Genomic DNA, 24,897 nt, shown 5'->3' on the forward strand with positions numbered 1-24,897 from the left:
CTGTCTGCAAAGTACAGGAGGTCCCTGCTGTGGTACAAACACATGAAAGACATGGCCAACCCTCAGTGTGGCTATAGACACAGGCTATAGCTGGGGGGTCCATTTAAACCCTGCAGCGGCTCTGCCCACTGCCCTGCAAAAGCAAACACCACCTACACTGGGTGCAGAGATGGAGGAGTTTCAAATATGTTTAAAAAACTGGTTTAGAAGAAAGTATGCAAAAAGTATTCTTTTCATCCCTACAAAGAACACAGGGCTCCTAATCTACCACCTTCCTCCAGCCTGTCCATCCCTTCAAATGGATTCTGTTCTAGGTTCTAGAAAAGTCCTAATATTGAAGCCCTTGAGCTGGCCTTGTGCCTATAATCCTAGCACCCAGGAGGCGAGGCTGGTGGAGTGTAAATGTGAAGCCAGATGGGCTACCAGTGAGACCTGAGACTTGTCTCGATACAAGGAAACCACCCAAAGCAGCAAGCCTAGACAAAGCCTCAGCGCGCGCTCCTGCCCTGGCTTTGCCGCCAACAGACACACTTCTGCTGCTTGCTCTGAACTGTCTCCCTCAACAAGCAGATGTTTCCCAGAGGTTAGCAGAGGTCACTCTTTTTAAAAAATATTTATTTATTTATTTATTTATTTATTTATTTATTTATTTATTTATTATGTATACAATATTCTGTCTGCGTATATGCCTGCAGGCCAGAAGAGGGCATCAGATCTCATTACAGATGGTTGTGAGCCACCATGTGGTTGCTGGGAATTGAACTCAGGACCTTTGGAAGAACAGGCAATGCTCTTAACCACTGAGCCATCTCTCCAGCCCCAGAGGTCACTCTTAAAAAGCCAGGCCGGCAAATACTGGAGAGCACTGGACAGGGTCTACCACACCCCCACCCACCAGTGACACTCCAGAGCTTCCATGACCTTACCCCACACCCCAGGCTCCTCTGTTAGGCCACTACAGGGCCTCATACCTCTCTAGACTCCAGTAACCTGAGCTAAATTCTGGACTTGGGTCTCACCACCAGCAGGGAGTCAAGAGAAGTCTAAGGATATGTGACTGTCTCTCTGCAGCAGACCCCAACTCTTTCTTATGGCCCAACAAGCCTTACTCTGGTGGTCCAGCCATTACCCCACCTCCCCTCTGCTCTCTGGATCCTACATACCTATTGACCTCTCACCCAAGACCTCCCAGGACCCTCGCAAGCCCACGCCTGAAAGAAACTAGAAAAAGCAAAGACATGGGGAGATATCCCTCAGACCCACTCAGCAGTTAAGTAAAGTGGCCAGCAGTGGCTCCACTATGCCTGGGACTCACATGGCCTCCTCAGTCACAGCTCTATACCAAAGAGCTTCTACTGCTCCTAACTCCAGGCTCTTGCCATGCCCCTGAACCTCCTTTTGTTGGCAAGTCTACCTAAGACCTGGTGAGAAAGTCTCAGCTACAGAAGACCTGGGCAGTGAGGTGAGCCCTCAAGGCAGACCAGACAAAAGGTGCAAGTTTGCTGTCATTTCTCCTGCAAGCACAGCTTCAGCCCTCCAGTTCCACAGGCAGAGCAGACCACTCAGCTAAGAAGCTGCCTTTTCCCCTTGGAACTGTGTTAACTAGTGCCAGAGATGAGAGAGCGCTGTAGGAGGTTGCTTGTATCTTGTCCTCTGTTGGTGCTTGGGCACAGGGTCCTAGAGCAGCAAGACCTGCTCACACGGTGTGGGGCCACACTGTGCACAGGGCTCACAATTCCTGGGAATGCTGCAGCTGGAACCAGCACCTGAGGACTAAGGACAAAAGCAAGCCAACAATTTCTACAAGACTTCACACACGCCATACTTACAGCCAGGTTTTCCAGCTCCAGCTGTCGTACTGTGTAATATGACTTGACATCTTCAGATATCAGTGTCAATTTCAAATTTGTGTCATCAAAGACCATTTCTTTTTCTTCTTTCTCTGGCCAATACTGGGCACATTTTAACTGGGGGAAAAAACAACACTAGATTATCCTGAGTGGCTGCTACATGAGACAGGAGACTTGGAGGGCGGTCTGCTAACTATGAGAACTCAGAGGCCGGGGTCTTCCAGGTAAAACAGTTCCTACCCTGACCTGTAAGGCTCACACTTCCCAACCAGCAACAGCAGCATAGTACAGAGGATCCCGGTCCTTGTTGCGATGGGAAACCACACCACACAGCTGTGTCCTTCACAGACGTCTTCAGTAGCATCTCAATACGATCAGAGCCCCACAAGGAAACCCACAGCAACAGGAAGGATGGTTGGAGCCTCATCAGACTGAGAGGCTACAGTCAGCCAGCTAGAGGTGGGAGGACAACTTGCAAGGTGCAGCTCACCAGTTCATCCCAATCTGGTTCAGTTCAGAAGGTACAATTGTCCTGGCCCTCTATTCTGCTACCTTCAGAAACCACTTGATCGTCATTCAAATGCTGATAAAAGCTTTTGCTGAACTCAAAGATTTGGTCTGGGATTTAGGAAAGGAGACAGGGCTGGATCCCCATCTCACAAGACCCCATGAAGTAAGTTCAGATGCTCCGACGGTCCTGCGGCAGGCAGCATTCTGGCTCTCCAAGGCAGGACTGAGAGGGTGCCCAGGCAGAGGAGACCCCAGAGACCTTGAACTTCCTCAAGGAATGCAGTAAGCTGCTCTTTGGTACAGAACACACAGAGCTCACACGCCTGGCCTGTTCCAGGGCTGGCCTAGTCTGCTGGGAGATGTTCCCTCTCTTGGGGTGGGTGGGTGGGGGAAGAGTAAGGAGGGGAGACACTGGGAATAAAGATGACCTAGGGATGGGGGGGCGGGGTTGCTCAGGCTAGCCAACCAAAGACAGAGGTCAAAGAGGCTCTTTGGAGAGAAGGTCCTGATGGCTGACAGGGTAGTGTCTCAGGGGAAAGCAGGAGACAAGACAAGGAGGCCAGAACACAGTGGGACTGGAACCTGGGGCTGGGAAGAGCCAAAGCTGAACAGAACTGCAGACCTGTGGGTCCTGTTCTTCTAGGGCCCAATGCTGCCCTCCCTCCAAACCAAAGCAAAAGAGAAAGCAGTACAGGAATTAAAGGTCTACAATGCCAACAAGGGAAGGAGAGAGCTCGGTTTCAAGGTCTGGCCTGCTCAACTCATGCCCCATCCCACCTTTAAAGACCAACTAGAGAGATGAGCCCCTCAGTTAGGGCCACCCTGTCAGCATGAACAGATCATAACACTAGGTGCTAGTGAACTGTACACAGAGAGACTTGAATGAGTCACTTGTTCCCATATTCAGACCCCAGGCCACCATGCTAGGGTGGGTACTCACCATGAGCAGGGAGAATGCCAAGGGGCTGTCAGTACAGAGGAGGTGGTGTGTGTCCTCACCTTAGAAGCAAGGCAGGCAGACTCTAACTTCTACTTCTAGAAACCCAGAACAAGCCTGACAGATCTCTACTTAAGCAAAATCTACAATTTCAGAGACATTTTGGCACATAGCCAAATGTCCATCAACTAACATTTAATTAGGTGTCTATAGGACCACACTCTGTCATTTCCCATAAAAATTTCTGCTTTTAAATACACAACAAAACAGCACACCATCCCTACACTTCCAGTTAGAGGGTGGCATGCATTCACACGCTGCCTTGAGCGGAAGCCTGACTTTCCTGGAATGTGAGCAGGCCATCACTGGAACTGACACCAAGGCCCTCTGGCCAGCCCCATCCAGGAAGGCTGCAATGCCAGTATGCTGGCATCCCAAGTTTATAGTCATTTCCACCATGAAGCCTGAAGTTCACGCAAGTCCTTACAAAACCAAGAGCCAGACAGTCTGGGGAAGAAACTATGACAGACAGTCACTGCTGTCTTCCTGCCAGGGTGGCCTGTTTTCATCCCCAAAGGATGTAAGCTAAGAAGCCTGGGCTACCAAGTGCCTGAACCCCAACTCTGGCTCTCACAGGGTTTTACGAGACAAACAGGCTGTGTTTTGGAATACAAATTACATTCACCTAGCTCTCTCCCACTGTATAAATATCAGTCCTGCGCTTACACACAGCACACACCATGTGGCCACGTTTAAGCTAAGTTTCAACTAAGTTCTTGAACTAACAAAAACTCTGGCCCCTGGTAGCCCCAGGCTAATACACACTGTCTATGGCATAGCTGGTTTCATAAGCACCTGGTCCATGTACTTAAGGCAGGAGGTCAGCACCTACATGTCTGAGAGGAAACAGTACAGAGTCTACATGCAGCTCAGGCCTCTGCGACCCAGCTCTACAGATGGTTGGAAACAGGTGAGGGGAGCAGCACATGTACCATCCTGGATTCTATCCACCCCTGGGACTGCTGATGTGCACCCCACAGAGCACACTGCTCCAACGGCCCTAAGTGGAGCAGAATAGTTCTAAAGGACCACTGACATGCTGCCATGGGATACAGCAACCAGAGGACCGGCTGTGCTTCCGATGGCTAACACAGAAATCCTGGGGAAGGTGGTCATGGTGGATCTACTTATGATAAACCCAACTACAGAGCAGACCTTATAATGTGACAACAGCTGCTCTAATTCAAACTTCTAACTACAAGGGGCCATCAGGACCCCCAGCAACACATATTTACATGTATAAGCATGTGGATAAGCCTATGTACGCTTACACACGTGCACAGTAAATCCTGCCGTGTCTGGTGACTTTTAAAAAAAGATTTAATATTTTATTTACTTTTTATGTGTATGGATGCTTTGCCTGCACATATGTCTGTGTTCCATGTGCTTGCTTGGTGCCCACTGAGGTCAGAAGAGGTTGCTGGATCCCCTGGAACTTTTATTACAGGCAGTTGTGAGCTACTCTGTGGGTGCTGGGAATAGAATCCGAGTCCTCTGCAAGAGCAGTAAGCAGTCTTAGCCACTGAATCATCTCTCCAGCCCCCGATATCAAATGATTTTGTGATAATGGGTTGATTTAAAATTCCACCCTCTGGTTTTGTCAACTAACCACACTGGCAGGCTCTGCATCTGTTATTATTATGTTCTATAAAAACAGGAGGTGGAAGCCAGACCACAGTATGGAGTCAAGCAGCCTCAAGGAAGCTAGCATGAGACCCTTAGGCTCTGTGGGTGCGTGCCACTTGCTGGTGATGCGTGCCCTCACTCTGTACACTTGGTTCCACCCTCGGGTGTGACTGTTGTCTTCGGAGGGGATGGAAGGATTCTTTGGCAGCCTCATGCTCTTGAGAGCTTGAAGAAGCTAGAACAGCAGTGAACAGTACCCCAGCTGAGCAACAGACAGCACAGTGCCTGTGCCTGCAAAGACCTTGGGACATTCTGTTCCTGTTCTCTGCTCCTGGCTATTGCTCCAGTTGGTCCCAACAATTCTCAGTTCATCTTTTCCAGGGACCTTAACTTCTGGAGCTGGAAAGTCTGTAAGTGACAACCATGTCCAGGGAGAGAAGAAAGGAAGCTGATTCTGCCCCATGCTGATCTTGGGTAGCAATCAAAATCAGACTTCAGTGCCCATCACAGGAATGGGAAGAGAGAAGGGACAGGAGGTCTGGTTGTTTGATGACGCCTAGATCTGAGACACAGTGTCACTGTGACTCAGACCCTTAGACCAAAGGGCAGGGTAACAAACAAACCTGAGACCTGTCTAGGCTATGGTTTGGGAAATGAGAGAGACAGGTCTAGGTAACAGGTCCAGCCACTCAGGGTCTGCAGGCTGCATCATTGACTGTCCTTAGAGTGAGCATGTAGTGAGACCCAAGTGACACAGGCCACTCTGTAAGTGTGAGACAGAAGGGACAGAGCCTGAGGGGAGGTGTTCCCAGAGTTTCGAGAACTCACAATGCCACGTGTCCTGAAGACAACTCACCAGCAGATGCTATGGTGGCCCGTCAAATCTAGAAGCCAGTGTTCCACAGTTCTGCGGAGCCACCTCTGCCATCAAGAGGCATGGTCTTGCCAGCCAAAAAGGTGGGCTTGGTATACACTACATAGGCAGTACCAAGAAAGTAGAGCCAGTGAGGCAGAGCGTCTGTATCAGGCGACACAACGCCTGGCCTGCTGCTTCTCTCTCTAGTCATACCTGTCTTGCTTATAACAAATGTGTATCTATGCAATATTTATGTTTTTAAAATAAAAAGGTGTCACGTACAGGAGTCTGAAAATAGGAACTCAGGGAAATGAAAGCTTTATGGACTGTGTACACAGACCACAGCAGCAAGGGGCACGGGGTGAACTTACCGAGCCTTTCTCCATGATGCGGTTGAGCATCACCACACCCCTGCTCTTCTGCTCCCACACCATCTCCCAGAAGTGCCCACACGTGTTTGGCAAAGGGCCCTGCAAACACACAAGATATCACTCTACAACACTGGACACACAAACACAACATGTAGTCAGCCAGGGACAGTGTTTGGAGGCTCAGGCAGAATGGCTGCCAAGGCTATCTGCTCTGTGGTCAGTCACCCAGTCCCACATTCCATCATATGGTGAAGGTCACTTCTGCACCTCAGCGCAGAATGTCTTTTGGCCTGGGATGGTGGCTGAGGGGCTCTACTGGGCTCCTTGCCTAAAAGCATGGGGGTAGAGAACAAAGCTCCTCTGTGGGTGAGAGGCGGCATGGGGGAGGGTCTCCACCGTGACCCTCTCTGCCTGAGACCACTGATTAAAGGCAGCAGTTGTTCACAGGCTGCAGTGTGCTGTAGGTGAAGGACTCACACAGCACCTACATGGAGCAGAGTCAGCCTCTCTTCTGACAGCCAGCACTGGGGAGTCTGAGCATGGACAGACTTGAGAGCAGGACCAAGGAATGTGACAGATGTGGTCCATAAACCATCTTAGAGGCGGCCTGAGGGGTCGAAGACCTGGGCATGGCTGGTGCCTGCTGAGCACCAAGCTCGCCTAGCGCTAGTGGACGGCGATAGACGAATGGCAGTGTACTGGGAGCTTGCTTTAGTCCTGTGGGACACTGCAGGAAAACCCACACCAGGGCTGGCCACACCTTTGGGCTGAAACCTCTTCTAGAACAGCTCTCACCTACTCTGATGCAAGCCATTATCCTGTAATTCCCAGCATGCTTTTCTTCCCTACGCCAGCACTTGGCATCTTCTCATTCTTCCCTGAGTGCTGTCTGCAAGTGTGAGGCAAGGACACTGACAACAGCGTCACACAGGTGACTTTCCCTCAGGTAACAGAGCCAGCGGGTGGCAGGTGAATGTCCAGGGTACCTGATGGCCACCTAGGTCCTTCAACCTCTGCACTGCACAAGGATCCAGGTTGGCCCTGCATCCACAGAGCTGAAAACAGCCACTGACACTACACACACTGATTGGCCACGGTGGGAGGACAGGGAGGGGACTGGACAGGACAGGGACGGGGGACAGGGACACACCTGGGATGCTTCTGGTCACGCAAACTGGCTTGGGACAAAAAGGAAAAAGAGTTGTGATGGAAGAGTCCTGGCTCTGAGCTTCTGGCTTCACTAGGATTTGATTTCCACATAGCAGGCAGAGGTCATGCTCAAATACCCTACAGCCCAGGGAATGTGATATGGAATGACAAAGGAGACTAAGATAAATAACACATGGCCACTAACACCAACCTGCTGGTAACAGGCTAAGACTGAAGAAAAGGATTGAGAATAAGCTTTTATCCTCTTTCCAGACATTCAGTCTTCTGGTCACATACCATAAAGTGTGTTACAGGATGTCCATCACGCTTTCTCAGAAGGCAGCCCAGAGCTATGGGACTTTTTAAGAGATGTCATATCCTCTAATGTGGCCCAGAGGACCACTGAATGGCACTTGGGACAGAGGTGCCTGGCCAACCACTAGCCCTCTTAGTTGCTGCCACAATCACTCAATGCTGAGGTCCACACTTCTGTGGTCACAAGGTCTAAGGTCTTCTCCTGCCCATTAGGAGACCACTGGCAGCTCAGTGTGTCACCTCGCAGTGCCCAGGGCAGACACAGTGCCCACAATGAATCTAAGAAAGCTCACTTCTTTTCTTGCTGCTTTTTGGCCAATGAGAGCCCTGAACTTCTCAAGGACATGTCGATCTCATCTGATGAGAACACAACAGCACTCTCAAGCTCTTCAGGTGACATGAAAAACACAGTCCAGACAGCCTGTTACCTGGGTGAGAATATAGCTCCTCTGGGCTTCCTCCATTTTTATCAAACTGGCATTGATGTAGTCATTATCTTCCTGGTGCAATTTAATCCGACTGTGATCAACTGAAAGACAAAAAGCAGAGCTGGGTTAATCCTGGGGTTCAAGTGCCTACATTCTAAAGGAAGGCAGAGAGAGGGACCCACAGTCTAAAGAGCATGCACAATTGGCAGGGGCCTCCCTATTCAAGTGACACTAGTCATCTCTGGGTTGACTGGAATTCTAAGGACAGCTCTGAGTACCAGAAATGTCACATTCCACATCAATAGCCATCAACCCAGACCATGCCCTCCTTGGGAAGGCAGATCCTAGGTCTTTTCAAGTTACAAACATCAACACCCACCCCCCCACCCCCCCACCCACACACACCAGTCTACAGATCACAGGAGAACGTCAAAGGATCCACTTCCTAATGCTCAACACAGGTTCCCAGGGTAAAGTCTAAAGTCAAGGCTGTAAGAGGAAGCAGTTCACCAAGAGCTACCCCAGCTTGCTGTGACATACAGATGTCTCAGGTGGCACCAACATGATGACTTGGCCCAAGTCTCAAGCACTGCAGAGAAGAGAGTATCTACTTCATGTGCAGCAGTGAGCCATGTGCAATCAAGTGATTCAAGACCCTTTGGATGGCCAGGCGGCAGTGGCACACGCCTTTAATCCCAGGGCTTGGGAAGCAGAGGCAGGCGGATCTCTGTGAGTTCGAGGCCAGCCTGGTCTATAAGAGCTAGTTCCAGGACAGGCTCTAAAACTACAGAGGAACCCTGTCTCGAAAAACCCTTTGGACGTTTTGATCAGAGACACTGACAAGGGGGTTTAAACTGGGCAGTGGTGTCACACATCTTTAATCCCAGCACCCAGGAGTTCAAGACCAGCCTGGTCTACACGGTAAGCTTCAGGAAAGTAAGAATTGCATAGTGAGATCCTGTCTCAAGGGAGGGGGCAATATAATGAAGTAAAAGGCTCTCTCACAGTAAAAGTACACAGATGTAAGTCCAGGAACAAACTCACTAGGGAAATTCTGCGCAGGCTCCTGATAAAGCTCTGTGCTTTTGTTTCTGTTTCCCTCACTACTTTGTCACAGAGCAGTGGCTCCCAAGGGCTGCCATTCTTTCCCTGCAGCTGTCACAGGCGGGAACCTGTTCTTTCTGCTATAGCCCAGGGGAACCTGGTTGGGATGATTCAATCACATCTTTCACCTGAGCCTAGAGAGGAAGGGAGCACAGCACTGAGCCCAGCAGCCTGCAGGTTCTATTCGGAAGACAGCTGTACCTGCCATTTCCTGGAGGTCAGGAGGTGCCTGGGTTACTTTTAAGTGGTCCAAAAAAGATTTGGTAGGTAGGTAGGGCGAGCCCATGAGGCCTGGTAACACTCAACTATAATCCCAACACTTGGGAGGAGGGGAGGAGGATCATGAGTTCAAGGCTAGCTTTGGTGGCACCGCAAGTTTCTGTCTGGCCTGGGCTGCATGAGCCTACTTCTCAATACACAAACAATAAAACCTTTGTGAGAGGCACTGATGACCTCAAGGACTCCAACAACACCAGCTGGCCTTGGGCAAACTCTTCATCTTGTTAACTTCCTTGCTGAACACAAGCTAGTAAAAAAAGAGGGGCCTGGGGATGCGCAGGGTCTGCACTCACGACGCACAGCTCCATAGCCATGGTACCAGCAGCACTCTGAGCTGGAAAGGTCTCTTTTCACTTTGAACCATCTTTCCTGCCCCAAACCTGAAAATTCCTTTTTCTATGAGAGTATGTGGAGAAAGAGAGAGACAAGAATATGATTGGGGTGCAATGCTGAGAATGATCCCATGTGTTGCAAGGGGACACTGCAGTGCTGGCCCCCATCTAGGACAGCTGGTGGATATCCTGGCATCCTGGCAGTGGGGAAAGGGGACAGTCTGATATGGTCACATCGCTGTCCTCAGGTCCAGCCAGGACTCCAGAGCATCAGCAAGGGTTTCCACTGTGTCGCTTTATTCTCAGTCACCTTCCCCCTAGGGACCTACAAGTGCGCTGCAAATGGCTCGTGTTTACTAATGCACACTTGAGGGGGCTTAGTGGCTTACACTGCTGCTTCACTTCCACACACTCGGTGAGTGTGACTCCCATAGTGACAACCAGCCACCAGGGTGGCCGGCCAAGAGCCACAAGTTTTGTGTTCCAACCCTAGACCCACTTTAGGTCTCCCGGAAACTTGACCGACAGCCATGTAGATTTGAGTAATCACAACCCTCATTGAGGAATAATGTATACAAACCTCAAGCGGAGTCAGTAACCCTGGGTCCTAATGGCAGATTCAGGTCCTGAATCCAGTTTTGGCTTTTCTTGCTTTCCACACTTTACACATTTGGTTATTTACTCTGAAGGTATTTCTAGACCAAAGCCAGGCAGAGGGGGTGGGCTCAGGCCAGTGGGCACTGCCAGTCCTAAGCAGTCAAAGTGAAGGGCCAGCGGGATCTACACATCTGGTAGAGTGGAGTACCTGTGATCATCACTGTGGCTCATAACCAGGCTTGTAAGAGCCAGGGGCACAGCTGCTGAGTCACCCCGAAGAGGCAGCACACTAAGCCCAAGCCACTCTACTTTGGGGAGGAAAATGACTCACCACAACACAGAGCTAAAGAGAAGGGCTCTCAACCACCAGATTTCCAGAAACTGGAGCCCCAGTGTCTGCAACAGTGAAAGTGAGCTATGACACTGTGTCTCCTGTGCTTACAAGAGACAATGAGGTCACAACCTCTACCCCACCCGGGATAGTGGCAGCTGTAACTGGGAAGTGTGATGGGGCAGTGGGAACAGTGAGTACTTACAGGGGCTGACATCCCGGTACCTGTTCCGGTTTTTGTTCTTAGGAAGTTTCGCCACTCTGCATGGGAAGTCACTGGCTTCATGTCGAATATCCTACAAAAAGGATAAAGAGTTCTCTTTTGGAATCTGCACCAGGAATTTATCCAGAGATGAGCTGGGCATTGGCTGAGTTCATGAAGCACCAGAGATGAGCCGGGCACTAAAGACTCATCATTCCAGACATCAAAGAGGCCTGGCAGTGTGGGCAGGCCAAACCGATGATGCTCAGCTACATCCAAGGTTACAGGAACAGAACATGCTGAGCAGGCCCAGGCCTGGTGGGACACAGAGGAAGAAGGGTGCGCTGTTAGGAGGGTCTGCTAGCAGAGGCCAGAGGGCTTATGTCAGGAACAGTGAGTGGGCAGCGGGGAAGAATGGCAGATGGCTGGAGGATGTGGTGGGCAGGCTAGATCTTGAAGTGCTGGAATGTCAGGCCTGGGAGTTCCAACTGGAACCTTCTGGAAAGGAACACGTCAATAAACACTCCACCGTCCAACTGCTGTCTTTGGAGGAAAACACACCCCTGCATGAACAGAAGCAGCTTCCTCCTGCTCATCAGACACACAGGCCCACCCTGCTCTTGCTGGGACACCGCCAGTCTCAGGGAGCAGTCTGGGGGAAATCTGCTCTTTCATTAGCAATGACAAGCGCATGTGCACTGTGAATGTGCTACCACCATGAAACTGTACGTCTACAAACAGTTTAAACTCTTAGGGTTGGTAGACTTTACACAGTGAGAAGGGGACAGGAGAAGAGGCCATAGGGACAGCAGTCTACAAGCTGGAAATCAGACAGCTCAGCAGTAGGGCAGCTCCGCAGTCCCCAGGAGACACGCAGGGTGTAGAAGGCTGTCACCTTGGAAGGAGGGGTGAGACTCCCAGTGGGGGGTAAGGCCCCCTCTGACCAGGGCTAGATGCCACCCCAACCCTCTCACCTTCCCTTCAAGCTGCTATGCCAGCTCTCACTTCTGCAGAAATCAAAGGATGACTTTTGGGAAGAGTCAATCAGGTCTTTAGCTAAAGTGGGACGGCGCAAAGTGAACGGCCCATCCAAGGCACGAGTAAGCTGTACATACCCAAGCTCAGGCCCTGCCCTCTTTCAGATGCTCACACGGAGCTACAGCAGCTCCATTTCCTTTCCTGGTGGGAGGCCTTCAGATCTGACCAGACAGCAGGAAGCACCGAAGGATGCCAGCATCCGGGTGTGCCTGTTTGCTCAGGGCTCTAGCTGCCTGCCTGTGGGCCTCTACTCTCCCTCACACAGATGCCACTGATAGCGGATCTAACAGGAAAGCAAGGGCCAGGGAAAGAGCCCTTTAGAGGACACGAACTGCAGAGTTCAGAAAGCCTGAGAATAAATACTACCAACACACTCACAACAGTAAGCTCTCATAAGAACAGGATGCTATGATATATACTAAATAAAAATGTATTTTGTAATGTAAAACAATATAGCAAAAATGACAAGCTCCTCCCATCCCCCTACAGCCATTTCAAATGACAGCCTAAGATAGCAGTCACACCCCCTTTTCCAACAGGTTTTCCACAGCACAAGAAATGAACCAAGGGAAGAGGGGAGAAACAGAATGGACAGTGACGGCACAGGGAACTCCCGTGGGAACTGAAGGCCGGCAGACTCTTACCAATGTGACCAAGACAACGGCGTCAACAGCTTGCCTTCTCTAGCACACTAAATGTGACACCAATCTACCCAAGGAAGTGAGACCTGAATCCAGCCAACAGGGGATTCCAACTGAGACATAAGACAAAGAAAGGTCTTTAGGGTCTAGATGACAGTCAAGCAGGGCAGGTCTGCAGATCCAAGTGCAGACCTCTGGCCTGCAGCTGGACGCCTCCATGAAAACCTGGAACTGAGAGTCTGAACTGCTTACAAAGCTAGCATTAAACCAGTTGGGCACAATAGGCCCAAGTGCCAGTTGTGGTGGCCACACACACCTGTAATGCCAGCGCTCGGGGGCTGAGGCAAGACTGCTGCTGAGATCAGCCTGAGCTATATAGAGTGAGATCCCCTCTCAAAGAATCAGAAAGATAGTTAAGTACTAAATTTAATCTCAGCACTCTGGGGACAGAGGCAAGTGGGCGAACTGTTGTGAACTACTTGAGGTCAGCCTAGTCTATATAATGAAACCTTGTCTCAAAACAAAACAAACAACAAAAAATAAGCAGAACAATAGTTCTGTATTTTGGGAAGTTCATTTCCACCACTACTTGTCTTGTACATCCAATTGGTCAGAAATTCCAATTTAGATGAACAGTTGACATACCCTAACTTGAAATACCTACTTCTTTTGGAAGCAAATAGACATAAAAAGCCAGTCTGACCACACAGAAATACTTCCATGTTGCACCAAGCAAAGTGGAACAGCAGCGCTGTTTTTAACCCATTCGTCTTGTGCCACACAGCGGATGTGTGCTTCTGGCTCCATGGTAGAATGTATTATTTGCTTACAACTATCTGCCATGGGGAAGAGCAGCGGAGTCTGCCTGAAAGTATTAGGAATCTGTTAAGAGTCAAGCCCTCACCTCTAACCCCAGGCCGGGGTCAGGGCAGGCCCTCAACATAACCTGCTGACTGACCGAAAGGACGGTTGCCGTAAATGGACAGCTTTTGACTCCATACCAGCATGCTTCCCGGCACAGGGTGGAAATGCCCCAGAGGGAACATGCATCCGAGAACACCCCATCAAACCCATCTTAGCTGCCACAGAATGAAGCTCCTGGGGCTTGGTTTGGTTTCTGCAATTGTCATATACAGCCTCCTGACAAGATAGTACCAAACTAGCTACTAACACAGGGAGTAAAAGCAGAGAAGTTGGGTGAGCCAGTACACCTGAAATCCCAACACTTGCAAGCTGAGGCAGGAGGATGGAGGGTTCAAAGACAGCTTGGGCTGTCCCAAAAAGAAAGAAAGAAAGAAAGGAAGGACGAAGGGAGGAAGGGAGGGAGGTAGGGAGGGAGGGAGGGAGAGTAATTTCTTCAGTGGTATAGCCACTGACAAGATGCTTATTCCAGTAAGTGACTCCCACTCAAGCTCATGCAAGCAACACTAATTAAACTCAAGGAACAACAAAACCAAAACCAAAAGACAAAACAACACCCCAAAACATGGAAGTAAGAAGGGACTTGTTGGGAAGATAGGTCAGTAGGAGGCAGAGAGGGATTTGAAGGCAGCACTGAGGGGTGAACAGTATGTCAAGAAATTAAAAAACAAACACAAACCACACACATTTAAGCAGGAAGGGTTATTAAGTGTCCCAACAGGTGCCATGTGTCTAAAAGAGGGAGGCTGCCAACAGCACCTGTGACCTATTAGAACTCCAGAGATGACGAAGTCCCTGTCACTGGTCAATCTAGGCCTTTCTCTAAATGGCTGTCTGATCTGAGGTGCTGGGGGAAGCCATAGTTTCTCAGAAATAGTCAGATGAGAGACTGAAGGAAGGGCAGAAAAACCAGAGATGGTGACTGACAGGCAAGTACTTCCTGGAACCCCGGAACAGTCATGGCTGAGGCAGAGAGAGATGGTGCTTATGTCCGGCCAGCTCACCTCACAGTAACGAGTAGAGGACAGATTTGATTAACCAAGTCTCACTATAACTGAAACAGAAAATTTACGTGGAACAAAGTATAACCAAAACTCAGATTACCAGAGGTTGTCTTCTGAAGGAAAACAAAACTTCTAGTCCAGGCTAGCCTCAAACTCCCTTTTAAGCAGAGGATAACCTTGAACTAATTTTACCAGTCTCTCCCAGTCCTGGGAGGATGTATCAACACACCTGGTACACTGGGTGATGGGGCCCAGCTCTCAAGATATTATAAGCAGCTCCACCAACAGCTCCACCCCCAGCATGCTTCAGTCTTCACACACAGAAGTTAACAATATAACTTCCTGCAAAGACTTAAATGGTGTAGTTAAATGGCCACCTGCTGGGTACGCCTGAGGCCCCAGGCTTGATTCCCAGTAACACACACACACACACACACTTTTAATATATTTCTACCTTATTTACACATTCACATAACAAATATGCAAGATGAGCTTAATGCAACTATATTTTAATACAAACTACTGTGCTTAAACAATAAAGAGTCTCAATTAGCTGTCAACACCAAGCCAGTTTTGATTTAAAAATTTCAAAGATTTATGCTAATTATGTGTGTCCCATACGAATCCAGGTGCTCACAGAGATCAGAAGAGGATGTCAGATCCCTGTGGAGCTGGACTTTTATGTGGCTGAAATCTCACCCCGTGGGTGCTAGGAACCAACTGGATCCTCTGGAATTGCAGTACTCACCCTTCACCACTGAGTGATTTTAAATGAGCATATTGAATAAAAATAGATGCTAGAAAGAAAGCCTATGCCCCCAAGGCTTCCCAGAGCAAATGCGAGAGTGAGGAAGGACAGGCTCCAGCAAGCCCTGAACCAGGGTTAGAACAAAAGGTTGTGGAAATGACATGGGAAGGCAGACCAGATCATGCTGTAGAGCTCTCCAGATAGGAACACGGGCAGCAGTGGACATTCACTATGCTAGAAGGGAACTCTGCTGAGGCCAGCAGGCAATTTCATCTTTGAGCACCCTCTGCTCTGAGCATGAAGCGCCAGCCAGTTAATTATATTTAGAAAAACCACAGATAGTCTAGGCTGAGACACAGCAGAAACGAAAGCCCAGGCTACCCATCTGAAGTGGACCTGCTAAAGCTCCAGAAGAGGACCAGCTCTAGCAGACAAGCAATGCTCCAGCCAGATACAATCTGTTCCACACAGTCCATGGTGGGCCTTACGACCACAAAGAAGGCAGGAAGTGAAGAGTCTCCTAACAGTCTAGGAGGCTGAAAGTGACCACAGGGGCAGGTACCCAGGCGGCAAGAGCAGCAGACACTCCCCCCCCGCCTCTCTCTCTCTCTCTCTCTCTCTCTCTCTCTCTCTCTCTCTGTGTGTGTGTGTGTGTGTGTGTGTGTGTGTGTGTGTGTGTGTGAGAGAGAGAGAGAGAGAGAGAGAGAGAGAGAGAGAGAGCGAGCGATAAAGCTGCAGAACAGCAGCAGCTTCAGAGCAGCTCCTAGAAGGAACTTCCCAGCCCTGCTGCTGGGACAGCTGTTCAAAACACCAAACTCTTAAAATACCAGTGGGGACCTCTGTCACTGCTGCTGACCCCAAGCCATTTACAAGAACAGGGCCACTGTACACAATCTCATAATCTCGTTAACAATGACTCCTTGGTCCCTACGGGCTGTAGTTTCAGCACTGAGATTGACAGCCTTGAGAAGGCCACCTGTGGCTGGGGGAGGGAGCAGTCTGGTTCAAGGCCCTGTAGTAGGTGACTAGGAAAGAATGACTTAATACAGGTAAATGAATTTGGTCTTACACTGCAATTAGAAGTAGCATTCTGAATTCAACGCAGCAGGCCACAGGCACTGGAGCTGCCACTTACCTTACACAAATTACACGAATAATTAGGATGACGTGCTTGCCTTAAGACTCTCAAGTGTCCCAGACTTTGACCCTAATTTTTACAGTCCTTAACACAAGCATCTTTTAAAAATCACTTGTGTTTTCTGTTAAATGTCATGAATTTCACCTTGGGCAGAAATCAATAGTGAGAAAATGAATCAGACTTACAGTAATTTATGTCAATCAAACATATTGGAACCAGTATCTACTGAAGTGCTGAGAACCACAAAACCGTTCCCGTAAAAGAACGAGCTAAAAAAAATCGACTTTCACTTCTGTTTTGTTTACCTTCTGCTTTCCATCAGGCCAGTAAGAACTTCACCCCGGCTCCTGGCTGCTTGCCGGGGGACAGTGGGACAGTTGACTAACAAGGACTTGGCAGGCATCTGCAAAAGCAAGGTCCATAACTTTCCTGGCAGGAACCAGTCTGCCCACCATGTTTCCTCCTTTCAAGGTCCCAGGGGACAAGCAACATACGACACCAGCGAAATCCCTGCCTTGAAATGATACAGCTCTCCTTACACAAGGGAAGGATGCTTCCCGTACACTTAGAAGTGTGAATGAGCAGAAAACAGCTCATTACAATGAAATGGTTTTGGTTAAGACTTTCCCAAGTACTTGGAAAGCTGTGGGAAGCTAACGAGAACCAAGAGAAAGGCACATGCACTACCAACACTGGTCAAATGAGTTTGCAGAGTTTCTTCTAGATGCCATACACTTCTACCTGCCATGAGAGGGACCAGGATGAAGGAGGAACAGAGAGGAAGGAATGGCAACACTCAAAGCACTGGAGGGATGGATCTGTCAAGTCACAAAAATAAAATCACAAGCTGAGGCAGAGAAGCTGTGTGACTTCCCAAGCGAGGAGGCAAGAGTGAGGCTTACACAGCCTCACTCATCCGGACACCGTACCCACACCTGGAGCAGCATCCGGACACCGTACCCACACCTGGAGCAGCATCCGGACACCGTACCCACACCTGGAGCAGCATCGTTAGCCCTCAGCTGCTCAGTCCTGCATGGAGAGGTGGAGGTAAGCTTTCACTCCTAGGTGGAAAATAGGACTGTGGGTCCAGGCATGGTGTGTACACCTGTAATCAATCCCAACATTAGAAGGAGACAGAAGGATGCCAAATTTATGAGCTACATAGAAGGATCCTGTCTTAAAACCAAATAAAACCACAAAGTATGTTAAATTCAACATACTTTTTCAACATTTTAGTAAACCAAAGATAAAGAAAACTAGGGCTAATAAAATTCAAGAAAATTTGGGCTGGGTATAGTCTTTAATCCCAGCACTCAGAAGGTAAAGGCAGGAGGATTTCTGTGAGCTTGAGGCCAGCCTGGTCTACACAGAGTGTTCCAGGACAGTCAGAGCTACATAGTAAGACTCTGTCTTGTAGGCTGGGGTGATGACTTAGTGGTTAAAAGCACTGTTTCTTGTTCTTGCAGAGGAACCAGTTTGGTTCTCAGCATCCACGTGGTGGCTCATAACTGTCTGTAAATTCAGTTACAGGGTGTCTGACTCACTCTTCTGGCTACCAAGGGCACTGCACGCAAGTGGCACACAGGCATATATATAGGAAAAACACTCATATAAATAATTTTTTTTAAAAGGTCAAGAAAAAAATGGGGTGTTTTGAGGCAGGGTTTCACTGCACAGTCCTGACTGGCCTGAAACTCACTATGTAGATCAAGCTGGCCCAGCACAGCTACTGCCTCTGCCCCTGGAGGCTACAGGAGTAAAGGTGTGTGCCACATTCAGATAAGAAAAGAGAATTTCAAGGCCTACAGTACCACGTAGAAAGCTGAAGAAAAGTTACTCCACCCTAAATCCTGGAGGAAGAATGGGCAGAGTGGCTCTGGTTCACACCATGTCAAATATTATATCAACGGTATTCCTTAGGAGGCAGAGGCAGGTGGATCTTTTTGAGTTCAAAGCCAGACTGGTCTACAAAGCAAGTTACACAACAGACAAGGCTACATAGAGAAACCCTGTCTTGGAAACACACACACACACACACGCACACACCAAATGTATATACAACAATGTTATATAGCATACTATATATACACACACACACACACATATAGAATATTTATTTATTTTACAATGGGGACAGGCAGCAAGCCTTTGCTAGCAACATGTGATTACCTGCAGAAGTGTCTAGAACCGGAGGATGCCAGACCCTTCCTTAAGGGGCTGTTCCACATCTCAATGCCACAACCCAAACTCCAGAGGAAGTAATACCCACTATCACACTGCTGGACCCCAGCCGGTCACTCCCAGCCCCCTCAACTCCTGTGGCATGAACATCCTCTGAAAATGAGCACATCACTCTCCAAAGCCTGAGATGACAGTCCTTGGCAAAAGCCAAGGACTCCTAAAACCCAAGGTGGAAAAGGAATTCAGGAATACTAATGCCACACACACTGCCACAGGAGGGCTGTGATGTCCTGCAGGTTGTTCTGAGAAAGCAGTGAATTGCAGCCACTTGTGCTTACTGAAGCAGTTGTGCATGAGGGTCATGAACTTACCACCAATTTCTGTCCCTGCCTTCAGTTTGGGTCAAGTGTTGAAGGGACAGGTGGTTCTGCCAAGGTCCATGTTCTCAGTGAGGGCATAGACCATCTGTGGCCACAGCTCGCTGTGCTAGGCAGAAAGCGAGTCACGAGTATGTAGTGTAGGAAGTGAGGTGTCAAGGCTGGTTAGTGAAATCTAAAGAATGAATTTGAAGGTGGCTGTGCAGAAGACCAGTGCCAAATCGCCTGTTACTACAGACTAAGGCTAGCAACAATGGTAGGAAACCAACTAAATGCCGTGCTTCAGGTGCTCAATGGAAACTCCACACACAGGGCCAGGGGGAGCAGGGACTGCCCTTCCCCACAGCATAACTCTGGGCCCCTGCCACATGACAATGAGCTTTGGCCCAGTCTGTAACAGCACACACAGCTGCTAGGTTTTTTGCCTCTCCTTTCTAGACAGGGGACATACTCAGAGGAGCTGTTACTCATGGGCACAGCTCAGTTAAGGAATATGTGGGGATCTAATGATGTCAGAAAGAGTCAATGGGAGGGTGTGGATTGGGATGCATAGTATGACAGGCAGCAAAGAGAATGTACTACTGATCAAACTGACACTAACATTCCCCGGCTGCCACAGAAGGCTCAGGGGTTATGGCAGCAATGAGCACTTCCAGCTCTGTCACCTGGGGGAGCAGCAGGGCATGAGAGAAGTTCCTCAGACCACGCCTTTGCTCAGTGCTGCTGTTGCAGAACTGTCCCCTCCACAACAGGCATGTTCCTGAAGACCACATTCCACACAAGCAGATTCTGGGCTCTCTCCAGTTCCCCGCCCAACAGGAATGAGTGGATCTACATGGGACAAGATTTCCACAGGAAGCCCTGGGCATTCTGATTAAGAGACCAGCAGGGAACACAACACTGGTGGCACTAAGAAACAATCTGCTGAGCTCTGCTTGCTGCCCCAGCTGACAGAAGGCCCAGCCCACACAGAATGCACCTGGCAACTGAGGCCCCAGGCATCTTCTGGCCTTGAGATTTTACCCTCCTTCCTAAATCCAAGGTGGAGGTGGCAATGACTCCCTTGACTCTTAAAATGGTACCAGCTATAATACTGGGATTCATCCCATAACTCAGAGAGGAAGGGTGACACCTGATTAATGCTTATAATTGCCGCCTCTCCCCCAACACTGGGATTAAAGGGTATTTCACCATGATGGCTGGCAAGGGACTTTGTGAGTACAGATATTAGCCTGTAATCCCAGTATCTGGTGATTACAGGTGAGGAAGAGTATGAGTTCCAGGACAGCCTGGGCTACATGGTAAGACCATCTCAATTTTATTACATATACAAATGCATTACTAATCACTAAATACACATACAGACGCATACACACACCTCTGGCCATGCTGCGGCTTCACAGATAGGGGTGGGGAGGAAGGGTGAAAGGAGCCTGCATTATTTCATAGCTCGACATGAATCTGCAATGACCTCACTGAGATTTCAAGAAAAAATCTGAGTGGCAGAATCACACTAAAACACCTCTAGTGAGGAGCTGCTGTGCCGGAGTCAAGGTCTCAGTCGCTTTTCTACAGGAAAGATGAAGTACAATGCAAGAAAATATTTTCTTTTTTTTGGGAGGGGGATGGGGGCTCGAGACAAGACTTCTCTGATTAGCCCTGGCTGCTGGCCTGGAACCCAGAGATCCACCTGCCTCTGCCTCCTGAGTGTTGGAATCAAGGTGTGCATCACTGTTTAAACAAGGGTAAAAGGTTGCAGCGGGACTTTGGTGTATAAAACGCTGCACCCAAGATTATCAGCTGGTCAAAGAAAAATCCTTAACATTTAAAGTCTGGATAAAGAAAGGAGCAACTTCACTTCCCCAGGAAGTGTCTGGAGGCAAAATGCTCAGAGATGCACTCTTCATTCAGGTCACATATCCGCCCCGCCTTCCTCCTTGGACTGTACTTGAAGCCATTTCTAAAGAAAAAGCACAGGCTACACCCAGGCACCACTCAATGGTTTGGTGATCCTTCAGAGAAGCCAGGGCCTAAGCTGCTCACCATAATTCCTACCTTTCCTTCCCAGCATACATCTCTGCATCTTGCCCAGGCTCTCTCCTGCAACCTCTGACACAGGATCCTGGTTAACACACGGCCCAGCCACTGCAGTCAGATATAGTGTGAATGATGTAGGAGCCCACCTAATACACTTGAACTTGCAAATGACGCTCAGAGTGCTGAGAGGAGAAAGGCCTACTCTGGCTGCAGTATGACGGTCAGAAGGGTTCTTAGAACCCTGATACTCTGTCTCCAGAAATAGAGGCAATCCCATCTCAAATGCACCACACCTGCAGTCAGCTGCAAGATGAAACTGTCTGCAATTATATCCAGATGACTCCCCTTAAACTACCTGCAAGCCCAAGGCCTCAGACCTCTTACTCTCTTAGAGAAAAAGTGCCCCCACTGAAGCCCCCTTTCCCTGGGGGACATGTTTCATCCTTGGCATCAGCATTTCGGTAATTAAAGGAATTTCTTTCTTTTGAAAGGAAAAGGGATAGTGTGTAGTTAACACCTGAAAGCTACCTGTAGTGACAAGTCTACAGGGGACTCTAGGTCAGGTAGCAGGGGCACAAATCAAGACATAAAACTGAAGGAAGCAAGACAACCCCAAATTCCAGTAGCGCTTGATGACAGCTAGGGAGAAGGGAGTGAGACACTGAGTGGTGTGAACTGTTCTGGAGTATTTGCTCAGCAGGACAGCGGAGAGCAGGAGCCCCCTTGCCCCTCCCAATCAGAGCCGAGCTGCTCTTTCTGGAATTAAACTTTCTCATAACTGGTGCAAAGTTAAACTGCAACACTAGAGGAAAATACCATTCAGTGCCAGGGGAGGCAGGGGACTGCCATAAAGGAAAGGATGTGTCGCTGGCCTGGAGAGCCTGTGAAGCTGAGGCCTCTATCCATGAGGCTTCTGGCACCTGCGTTAGGCCAGGTAAGGCCTCTGATGGGGGGGGGGGGTTTCACACACCTGAAATGTTTGGATAGCGACACAGCACATCTGTGGTAGGCATTTGCACCAGCTGAGACTGACTAAAGGCCAGATGAGAAGGGCACCAGCCAGGAGTGAGGGCCAGAGGCTGGATATTCATTTTCTTTTGATGTGGATGTTGAAACAGGGTCTTGCTCTGTACCCAGAACTGCCCTCATTCAAACTTCTAACAATTCTCCTGCCTCAGCCTCCTCAATGCAAGATTAAGGTATGAGCCACCACCCAAGTAAAAGGGTCAAAACCACACTAAAAAAAAGAATGTGCTAGACCCAGGCAGTGGTGGCATATGCCTTTAATCCCAGCACTCAGGAGCCCCAGAACTCTGAGTTTAAGGCCAGCAAGATCTACAAACTGAGTTATAGGACAGCCAAAGCTACAAGAAACCCTGTCTTGAAGACCAAAACCAAAACCAAAAAAAAAAAAAAAAGAATGTACTAGAAAATGTATTGGGCCTTAGGGACATGTGACTTATACATTTTTAATTTTTATGAAATGTGCTGTTTGCACAGATTAAAGGCTGGACACGTAAGTGATTTCTAGGACTAACATACTTTTTTAGAGGAACTATCCATGAGCTGGAGAAGACCCAGGGCTCACGGGGAGAGATCAGCCAACAGCAGAGTATGCTGTTCAGAACACAACATACACAGCTAAAGCCAACCCCTCAGAGATCACAACTATTAGGTGGGGAAAAGTACAAGGCCCTTCTGTCACACTGTGCCAGGCATACTGAGGAGCAATATGTGCTCCCAGGAAACCAGTCCCCTCTGGCCTCAATGGCCCCTCCTTGCTGCAGCACTCCCAGGCAGGCCTGTCTGGAACAGTCCATCAAACCTTCCTTTCTGGTGTTCCCATCCTTTGACAGGTGAAGTGATAGATGTCAAGCCAGGAAACACATGCCTGTGTGAACTAGCATTTCACCAGCTAGTTTAGAGCAGGTCTCCGAAGACACCTTGGCCAGTTGGGGTCACCAGCAGAAGCTCAGGCCCAAGCAATGTCTGGTGAAGGACAAGTTGGGCCATTTGTGTGTACAGGAAGAGGGCGATGAACACTGAAGTGACAAACCAAATTGTCACAGGCTGCCTGCCAGGCTTCCTGCACCCAGTAAAGCTCAATGGAACCATCAGGAAGTGGAGCGCTGCTTCCCAGAGACTTATCCAGTCACAGCCTTGGCTGCTCTCAAGCGCTGGTGGGTAGGGAGTGCCTGTCCTGTGTAGTGTCATGGCCTCTCATGAGGGGCTTTGTCTGAAAACTTAAGAACAGTGGGGAGGGCAGTGACACTGCCTCTAAAAGTTGCTATCTTGTGCAATGTGATCCCCAGGGAGGAGAATGACACCAAGTTCATGCATGTCTGTGATGAGTCACCTGAGCTCCACAGCCCTCATGGCAGCACTACTCATGAGAACCCAGCAAAGCACTTAAATCTGCACTAGGCTACCAAAACAACCCATATATTTCAGAAACAGGTGTCTCTGTAGACCAGAGGCAACCCAAGATGCCCAAACCTGGGAATCCAGAAAGTATGGAGGTCATGCAGATGCCCTAGGCGCGGCCTGCCACTGTTCTCCAGTTCTGGAAACTCCAGCCTGATGGCATAGTCTTTGGGGCTCAAACCTACTTCCTACACCCCAAATGTAGCTTGTACTCTTTAATTCCTTAGCATCAAACTGATTTTAAGGAAGAAGGGGGGATGAAGGGAGGGAGAGAGGGAGGGGAGGGAAGGAGGAAGGAAGGAAGGAAGGAAGGAAGGGAGGGAGGGAGGGAGGGAGGGAGGGAGGGAGGGAGGAAGGAAGAAAGAAAGACGTCTTCCAGTGGCTTAGGAGTCTGGGAAGGGGTCTGCAGACACAATCTTCCAGGCAGAACTCCAATAATGCTCACTCATAAGAACCATCGCCAAGTGAAATCCTATGGCAGTAACAGAACCCCTCAGGTACACGGCAGCGGTTACAGCTGCGTGCAGGGTGTGTACTGTAACCTCCACTCCCTGCACTGTTTCTACAGGAAAACACAGCCAGAATGCCAACCAATGTCTGAGCTCCTGGGGCGTGACACATCTGTGGATGAGAACTGTCTGGACTTGCATGCATGGTTACCATTCTGACCCTATGCCAGCTGAAAAAAATCCATCTGAATATTGTTTTGTGAACTGATCCAAGTAAGATTTAAGGTGCTGTGCAGCAAGTCATAAACACAGAACCCCGCAAGTCAGGTATCCCACGACACTAAGACCTGGCACAGCTTTCACCAAAGCCTCTCTCAGCACAAGGATATTTAACAGCTGTTTCTGAAGGTTGCTATCATCCACTGTTCAGTGTTTCCTCACCTCTGTGGCTATAAGCTCTGCTTGCTTCTGCCATCTCCTTCAATGGGCACTGCCAGGGTACAGAGAATCCCCAAACACAGAGGCAGACAGAAGCCATGACAGACCAGAATGACAAAAAAGCATCTTATGGCCAGCCTGCAGCCTGTGAGGCACTACTAGATACACTCAAGGAGAAGCCACAGAGCTGAGTTACCATGTCCATGGCTAACATCTCATTCTTGTCTTCTTACAGGGAAGCAGCCCTAATATCCTCCATGTCTGCAACTGCTAGTGGTCACAGCAGTGGCCACAGGAAAGGGACAGCAGCACAAAAAGGGGGACTGTAGGTAGGGCACCAGGGCTCCGGCACAACCCAGCCCAGCTTCTATGTGGGCCCAGTGCCAACACTGTCCTCAAAGTTCAGCTCTCATCTCCTCCACCTCTGCCCTTCAGCCTGAATCCTAAGGAGGGCTTTTCCAGCGTCAAAGCTCTGAGGATTCAGAGGCTTGGTCTTGTTGGCCGGGCACATCAGCAGAGCAGACAGTGTCTGCTCCCTGCGTACTCAGTTA

General features: G+C 49.2%; 1 protein-coding gene across 2 annotated transcripts in view; it reads right to left on the bottom strand.

The window, feature by feature from the left end:
- Window positions 1-24,897, bottom strand: part of Ptpn1 (protein tyrosine phosphatase non-receptor type 1) — a 49,527-nt gene that overhangs the window by 6,198 nt on the left and 18,432 nt on the right. The window contains exons 1-5 of one of the 2 annotated variants that reach the window (XM_038330937.1): window positions 16,623-16,677; window positions 10,951-11,041; window positions 8,103-8,203; window positions 6,211-6,309; window positions 1,830-1,967 (exon numbers count right to left, since the gene is read on the bottom strand). In XM_038330937.1, the coding sequence (XP_038186865.1) occupies window positions 1,830-1,967; window positions 6,211-6,309; window positions 8,103-8,138 (273 nt within the window). In that variant the 5' untranslated portion in view covers window positions 8,139-8,203; window positions 10,951-11,041; window positions 16,623-16,677. Of the gene's footprint in view, window positions 1-1,829; window positions 1,968-6,210; window positions 6,310-8,102; window positions 8,204-10,950; window positions 11,042-16,622; window positions 16,678-24,897 lie in introns of those variants that run through there. The other variant, XM_038330936.1, reaches the window with a different exon arrangement.

This window comes from Arvicola amphibius, chromosome 5, assembly GCF_903992535.2.
Source record: "Arvicola amphibius chromosome 5, mArvAmp1.2, whole genome shotgun sequence".
Taxonomy (NCBI): domain Eukaryota; kingdom Metazoa; phylum Chordata; class Mammalia; order Rodentia; family Cricetidae; genus Arvicola; species Arvicola amphibius.